At 42.3% G+C, this 8,665-nt stretch overlaps 1 protein-coding gene across 1 annotated transcript; it reads right to left on the bottom strand.

Moving 5' to 3' along the window:
• Positions 1 to 610: 610 nt before the first annotated feature.
• LOC120047837 (dual specificity protein phosphatase 1-like) lies at positions 611 to 8,459 on the bottom strand. The gene is made up of 4 exons (XM_038993382.1): positions 7,708 to 8,459; positions 6,968 to 7,110; positions 6,400 to 6,619; positions 611 to 3,687 (listed from the first exon to the last, which is right to left on the bottom strand). Exons 1-4 carry the CDS (start codon positions 8,117 to 8,119, stop codon positions 3,326 to 3,328), a joined length of 1,137 nt encoding a protein of 378 aa, XP_038849310.1. The 5' UTR covers positions 8,120 to 8,459; the 3' UTR covers positions 611 to 3,325.
• Positions 8,460 to 8,665: the final 206 nt, after the last annotated feature.

Genomic DNA, 8,665 nt, shown 5'->3' with positions numbered 1-8,665 from the left:
TATACTAGTAAGAGGGATGGTAACTATACTAGGTATGGGAACTATACTAGATACGGGAACTATAGTAGGTATGGAGACTATAGTAGGTATGGGTATGGAAACTATACTAGGTAGCATGGTAACTATAGTAGGTATGGGAACTTTACTAGGTAGGTAACTATACTAGTAAGAGGGATGGTAACTATACTGGGTATGGTAACTATACTAACCACTTTGTGCTTCAGACATGTCGAGTGGTTCAGGGTCCATATATATTTGATTATTACACCATCACTTTTTGTTTCATGTACCATTGATGAAATATTGATGAAATATATTTTTCAGATATTTAAAAAATAATATTTCATTCTGTCCTGAAAATCAGGCCCAACACTGTTACACTATAACACTTCTTATCTGTAAGCCTAGATGTCTGCGTTAGATTGATGATGTAGTCCTGTGTATAGGCATCCAATCTATATGTATATAATATAGATTGTGGTGTATTTGGGTCTACCATATTTATTTTCTCTTGGGGTGTTGTTGTAATATACAATTATTACATTTTACTGTGTGTTCCAATTTACTCTATGTGTCAAAAATAGAGAAACGACAAAGTTCTGCAACGAAGTACAAATGACAAATAGGATTTATTTAATGGTATCAAAAAACAACTACTAACAAACATATGCAAAAATATATATGGTAAGAAATATATTACTTTAGTTCAATAAATATCACATAGGTAATAAGTCAGACAGCAGTCTCTGGTGAGTTTGATCCCCGTCTTAGTGCTTTAGGGGTTCTGACTCTCTCCCAGAGCTGTAAATAGTACAAATGGCTAACAGAGCTAGCATGCTAATGATACTAACAGAGCTAACATGCTAATAATGCTAACAGTACAAGATGCTAACAGAGCTAGCATGATGCTAACAGAGCTAGCATAATGCTAACAGAGCTAGCATGATGCTAACAGAGCTAGTATGATGCTAACAGAGCTAGTGTTAGCTAACAGCTGCTAGCACTACAAAGGCACGGTGGTGTTTCAGAGGTATCTGGTGGTTGGTTGGTTCCGGCAATATTGCCGGGATCGTCGGGGTCTTACGGTGTTTTATAAAAAGGCTAAACCTTCTGGCGCTCTCCGAGCCGGCTGATTGGCCAGAGATCAGAGATACATTCATTGTTCGTTAACAATAAAGAGTCTTGAGGAGTGATTTATCTAAACCTGCGTCGTTTGCCGAGGCATTAGCGGGATTCCCTCAGGATGACAGCTCGTTTTTTGTGTGAACAAAGCTGTGGGACATTGAAAGTAATTCATGATTCCTGAGAGTCTGGTTGGTAGCAATAAATATGACTGTCTGTGAGTAACCAAGGGAGGGTTTACGTGCCCATTTTGTGTAGAGTTGTGGCAGTTACATTTTTTAAATTGTGATTATGAAAAGCTGACCACTCTCAATAAATGACTTGCATACTTGACAAAAGTTCTTTGAATACAATCTCTTCTCTTCATCTCATTAAAATACTTCTAACTTCCTTTAAATTTGACCCTTTCCCCCAGTTACCTTCAGCCACTGACTTCGCTGTCTCTTCCTAGAAGTTGAGGTATTCTAGGCAGATCTGTGGGTATCATTCACCTTCCGAAGAGGATGCTGTGATAACCATACTGCCATATCGATAGCCAGAGAAACTCCTTTTAAGTCGATGGGGCAGACCTGTGGATTTAACCCATAAACTAGGCCACTTGGTTTTGTCTCTCCAAAAGGTAGCCCTTTTGTCCTGTGATGCCAGGATCACTTCTTCATGACCTTTACACCAGGAAGGGCATCAATAAGGGTTCCTTCAGTTCTAGAGCTCAATGTCTATCCAAAACTCAAAGATTAATCACCTGTAGTTGAGTGACACTGACAGTACACTACTAGTATTGTGACAGTACATTACTAGTATTGTGACAGTACTAGTATTGTCACCACTAGTATTGTTACAGTAAACTACTAGTATTGTGACAGTACCAGTATTGTCACCACTAGTATTGTTACAGTACACTACTAGTATTGTGACGGTACACTACTAGTATTGTGACAGTACTAGTATTGCCACCACTAGTATTGTTACAGCACACTACTAGTATTGTGACAGTACCAGTATTGTCACCACTACTATTATGACAGTACAGTACTAGTATTGTCACTACTACTATTATGACAGTACAGTACTAGTATTGTCACTACTAGTATTGTGACAGTACAGTACCAGTATTGTGACAGTACAGTACTAGTATTGTGACAGTACACGACTAGTATTATGACAGTACAGTACTAGTATTGTCACTACTAGTATTTTGACAGTACAGTACCAGTATTGTGACAGTACACTACTAGTATTGTCACTACTAGTATTTTGACAGTACAGTACCAGTATTGTGACAGTGCACTACTAGTATTATGACAGTACAGTACCAGTATTGTGACAGTACACTACTAGTATTGTGACAGTACAGTACTAGTATTGTGACAGTACACTACTAGTATTGTGACACTACAGTACTAGTATTGTGACAGTACACTACTAGTATTTTGACAGTACAGTACCAGTATTGTGACAGTACACTACTAGTATTGTGACAGTACAGTACTAGTATTGTGACAGTAAACTACTAGTATTGTGACAGTACAGTACTAGTATTGTGACAGTACACTACTAGTATTTTGACAGTACAGTACTAGTATTGTGACAGTACACTACTAGTGTTATGACAGTACAGTACTAGTATTGTCACTACTAGTATTTTGACAGTACAGTACCAGTATTGTGACAGTACACTACTAGTATTATGACAGTACAGTACTAGTATTGTCACTACTAGTATTTTGACAGTACAGTACCAGTATTGTGACAGTACACTACTAGTATTGTGACAGTACAGTACTAGTATTGTGACAGTAAACTACTAGTATTGTGACAGTACAGTACTAGTATTGTGACAGTACACTACTAGTATTTTGACAGTACAGTACTAGTATTGTGACAGTACACTACTAGTGTTATGACAGTACAGTACTAGTATTGTCACTACTAGTATTTTGACAGTACAGTACCAGTATTGTGACAGTACACTACTAGTATTATGACAGTACAGTACTAGTATTGTCACTACTAGTATTTTGACAGTACAGTACTAGTATTGTGACAGTACAGTTCTAGTATTTTGACAGTACAGTTCTAGTATTTTGACAGTACACTACTAGTACTGTTACAGTACAGTCACAACGACTCGACACCAATAGTGACAGTTCAGTTCAAGTCCAGGCGAAGACAGACAACCCTCCATATGGTCCTACTCTTCCCCTTAGCAGCTTGGTGAGGTGGTGATGGGGCTGTGCAGGAAGGAGAGCTGTCCGTGTCCAGCAGAGCCGTGGACGGGGACAGACACTGGGAAGTTAAAGACCGTACTGCTCTTCCCCAGGGCAGGACTCCCGGCTTCCGACGAGCAGGATGTAGTAGCCAGGACCTGGGACTCAAACCGTAGCAGTTGGCCCATGAAGCTGAAGTTAGGACTGATGATGCTGCGGCGCTGCTTGACGAACTCAAAGGCCTCGTCCAGCTTCACGCGGTTGGTCCTCATCAGGTAGGCCAGACAGATGGTGGCGGAGCGGGAGATGCCGGCTTGGCAGTGGACGAACACACGACCGCCTTTATTACGGACGGAGTCTACAGGAGAGAGAGAAGGAGAGGGGAGATTAGTACAACTATGTGTCAATACAACATATTCAACTTAGTTATTCTGTAAGTGTGGGACAGTTGTGTAAGTTGTTGCCAGATTTCTGAAAGGTTTCTCTTGACTGTGTTAGAATACCATTGGTCCTTTGTAGCTCGGTTGGTAGAGCATGGCACTTGTAACAACAGGGTAGTGGGTTCAATTCCTGGGACCACCCATACGTAAAATGTATACACGCAACCCAGCCGACACAGTTCGGATCAAGTTTGTGCATGTTTTATGACGTTTAATGTTTGTTTTGGACATCGGTAAGGTTTTTTTCCCCCCAGGCTGTTCAGGCACACTAAATGTTTTCTCGAGGCAAGCAGAAGTTGGTAGACCAAGTCTACGCCCCTTCGTCGGTGATTGGTCAACGGTAGGGATTCTTCAATAAAGTATTTGTTATCATTCAGAGACGATGACATTTTTTCATTTACAAATACAGCACCAAACATCTTCGTTCGATGTTAAATTGTGCGACTAAGGTCTCCTCGACAAACACATCCAAATGAATGACAGATTTCTTGACTTATCTATTTTGAGGGAGTTTATACTGGCTACGGCATCTCAAAATGGACAAACAGTACTATTGCTGATTTTTTGTTTGTTTTTAAGCGAAGGTTGGGAGTATGGCGCACCCTCGTTAGGTTCCACTAGATCAGTTTACTATGCGCCTGCCAAACTGAAGCATGCGGAAGCTTTAAGCCACAGCAGGAAGTTACCAATATCCTCCTTGCTCAGTCAGTAGGCCTACTAAGGCACAGCAGGAAGTGACTCATAGAAAAGTAGGTTATTCCTCCTGACACACTTTCAGTTGCAAATCACCCTCCATAGTGTTACGAACTAATGGTGTTGCTAACGGACCCATCTCATTAACCCAGGAATGGGGCAGTTAGATGGGTCTGGGGTGGAGGGTGATCAGGGGGGCTATTCCCCAAGGAGAGGGGGGCAGAGGGGGACAAAGGGGGGTTGGCTGCACCCCTGCTGGAGTTATTAATCTGGGAGAAAGGCCGGCCGTGAGCCTGTTGGAGAAAACTACCTTTTGTCCCGACAGAACAAAGAGCCGGAGAGGAGAGAGCTGCATTCAACCATCAGCCTCTCTCTGGGTACATCCCAAAAGGCTCCCTATTCTGTTTATAGTGCACTACATTTGACCAGGGCAGTGCACTATAAAGGGAATAGGATTCCATTTGGCATACAGCTCTCCCTCTCTCTCTCTCTGGCTGCCTGCTACAAAAGCAGAGTGAGTTCTGGGTCTGTTGGGTCTGCTTGGTGTCTCTCACATGAAAAGGGATCACCTCTTTAAAAGTGGGGTCTAGTAAAGGGGTGGATGGGCTGTGATGATGTCACCACCATTGTGGTGAAGCTGGGAGCCCTGGCTCAGACAGCTGGTTGGGGTTTGGAGGGAACTTTTTTCTATTTAAATCCAAGTCATTGAATGGAGGAGAGGAGAGAGGGATGGAGAGAATGAGGGGGTTGGCTGTTGAGTTGGAGAGAGGGAGGGGGTTGGCTGTTGAGTTGGAGAGAGGGAGGGGGTTGGCTGTTGAGTTGGAGAGAGGGAGGGGGTTGGCTGTTGCGCTGTAGTAGTTTGTTTGCCCGCCAAACCAATGGCTTCTATGACTATAGCTGTGGTTGCCTTGCTTGGTGATTGTGTCGTATGTTTGACAGTTATCTAGAGCTATGAGAGAATAGCTAGCTAGTTAGAGAGAACTAGTTAGCTAGCTACTTACAACGACTGTGATATCGTGACCTGTGCAAAGCATAAGTTCTGAGATATCGAGCATCAACATTTTCATATCCCAGAAGTGTTTTGTAGTGAATTCTTCTTTAATAACCCACTAAGGTACAAACCTTAAAGGTACCTGAAGTGCAGAGTACTGTTTTAGTTGAGGGGGGGGGGGGGGGGTGCAATCGCAGATAGAACCGTATGGCTCTGAAATGTCAATCTGGGTTCAGCCATACGGTTCAATTTGACACTTCTCAATGAGACATTTTTAACTGTAGCTATTTAAATAAATAAATGACGGAGTAACACTATTTACCGACATAGAGTCAGAACACATCATCAAATACATATTATGATCATCAGACGAAGAACTGGCATCACTGAACAACGATGTGGCCACGTCATTTACTTGAACACTTCTGACAGTGTTGTTGTTTTGTTTCCGTACCATTATTGCTGGCTAGACCATGCCTAGACCATGCCTAGACCATGCCTAGACCATGCCTAGACCATGCCTAGACCATGCCTAGACCATGCCTAGAGGGAGGTGGCATGTTCTGATTGATCCGTCTGTCTTTGTTCAGGCTTGTGATTGGATTGCAGACAGAACCTTATAGCACCAAGTTCAAATGGGTTCATGCAAACAGAACGTTCTAGGTATCCATTTTTTTTCTCCAAAATTAAAATGTACTTTTTCAAAAATCTAACTTCACAGACATATGAATAATTATCTAAAAGATCAATTATATGTGAATAGCTCTTTTTTATTTTTATTTTTTATTTTTTACAAACATGTCAGATATAACCTTATAGTTCCAAGGTCTCAATATGTTTTCTTACCCAGTTATCTAAAGCTGAATACACTGTTAGTTGCTCTGGATAGGACTGTCTGCTAAATTACCGTAATGTAAATGTAGCCTAAAACAGTTAAGACACTCACCGATAAACTCTATGGCCTCGTTGAACCAGGAGGAGATATCAGCCTTGTGGTTGTCCTCTACAGGGATACTCTTGTACTGGAAGGACTCTTCAAAGTGGTTGGGGCAGTTAGCTGATACGTTGATGAGAGCAGTGATACCCAGCATGTCTATCATGTCCTTTCTGGAGGCATGGTAGGCACTGCCCAGGTAGAGGAAGGGAAGGATCTCCACTGGACCACCCTGGAGAGGAGGAGAGGAACAGGACAGAAAACAGTCAACCACCAGCCCTAAAGTTATAGGATTTAAATAAAGTTAGTCGAAGATGTTCAAATCTAGTTTGATGAAACACTGACATTGTTTTGAGAGTAATAACATGTCAACGTGGTATTAGAGAAGAAGATAGGAACAGAAAATAATGCCAGAGCCTATAAATACTTACGCCTATAGCCTACCAAATTGAGATTAGTTTAAGATGGCAGAATCTATTGTTTGATGACACACTGACTGACATTGGTATATTTATTATACAGGTAAAAGTGCTGTTACACAGTAATAACATACAGAATACATGTTTTAAAGAAAACCCACCTGGTCATAGAGCGGTGTACTGCATGGACTGCAGCCGGAGTCGGCGCTGTCTGGACGGGCGCTGAGGGGCAGACTGAGTCCCTGTGGAGCTGACGGCTTGGTACACATCTCTGGATACTCCGAGGAGAACGTGTCAAAACCACCTAAACAATGACCAGATAGGACGTAAGGATACTGTACAACAGTCACGTCACCATCTTCAGTTATAAACAGTAGCAGCTGTAAAGTGGCTATTTCGGCACAGTCACAGTGTTCACTTCATAACTCACTTTAAATAATGCCACTTTTAATAATGTTTACATATCTTACATTACTCATATCACATGTATATACTGTATTATATACCATCTATTTGCACCTCGCCTTTGCCGCTCTGGCCATCGCTCATCCATATACTTATATGTACATATTATCATTCACCCCTTTAGATGTGTGTGTACTAGATAGTTGTTGGGGAATTGTTAGATTACTTGTTAGATATTACTGCACTGTTGGAACTAGAAGAACAAGCATTTCGCTACACTCGCATTAACATCTGCTAACCATGTGTACGTGACCAATAAATGTTGATTTGATTTTCATTTTTGACGTAGGCCTACGCTATGGCACATTTGTTTTGCGCCGTTCGTTACCATGAGTACGTAATCAATATGGAGTAGGCCTAGCCATGAGTGCGTAATCAATATGGAGTAGGCCTATGCTATAAAAACAGGCTACACGTTTATAATAAATCAAATGACCTTTGAGAAAGAAGAAACGAGTCCCACACGGGTGTCGGCACAGAGCTGTTACGGCGAGCATTAGAGTCCCGTCCTTCTTCACTTGGCCAAAGTCCAAACTCCGATCATCCAGAAACACTACCGATTGATACTCCCCTGAGAGAAGCCGGTTCCGCGTGTCCTCGTTGGGCACGATGTGTCCCACCCCCAGCCCCCCTCTGGCCCTCCGGCGGACTATAGTACTGAAGCGGACGTTGGTGGACCCGATGAGGTGAGAGGAGTTGAAGGAGAAGAATGAGCGGCAGTCCAGGACCAGACAGCCCGGGTCTTCCCCCTCCAGCAGCCCGCGGAGGGACATGGCATCGATGCTGGGGACTTCCATTATCACCATAGTAGGAGGGCGGCGGGCGTCAAATGTTAAATCCAAATACATAGACTGTGGAACAGGCAAATAAACCTCTGGGTGGTCGGTGTCACCTGTTCCTATAGAAACTTGTGAAGTTTTCTTTTTTTTAAGACACAAGTAGATTTATTCTTGAAACAGTTGTATGTTCTTTTGTTCTCCTTAGCTTCTTTGAGGTTTTCCCAAAATGAATGTACACTGAGAAAAAGAAAAACAAATCAGTAACAATGAATAAATGTAGAATAAAAAATAAAACAATCCGTTCCTCTTCTCGTGTGTATTTTCTTGGGTTGTTTCTTGTTAAAAACAAGTTTTTCTTTTCATTCCCGAGGTTGTTCTGAGGGCAGCCGGTGAAAAGGACTTATATAGTATCTCTTCTAGTGAGGGAGAAAACAATGACATCAGTCTACTTCACTCCCTTCCTGGTACACTGCCCGCACGGTTGCACATACGTCATTGCGCTTTCGAGTCAACCAATGAAGGCAACCACCCATCCGCCCGCCCACCCGCTCCTCTCTCTCAGTTCTAGTCACAGGGGCTTTATTAGCACGGGAAACATATGTTTACATTGCCAAA

The sequence above is a fragment of the Salvelinus namaycush genome, chromosome 5, assembly GCF_016432855.1.
Source record: "Salvelinus namaycush isolate Seneca chromosome 5, SaNama_1.0, whole genome shotgun sequence".
NCBI classification, from domain to species: domain Eukaryota; kingdom Metazoa; phylum Chordata; class Actinopteri; order Salmoniformes; family Salmonidae; genus Salvelinus; species Salvelinus namaycush.
The sequence above is the reverse complement of the archived record's forward strand: the minus strand, read 5'-3'. Positions and strand labels throughout refer to the sequence as shown.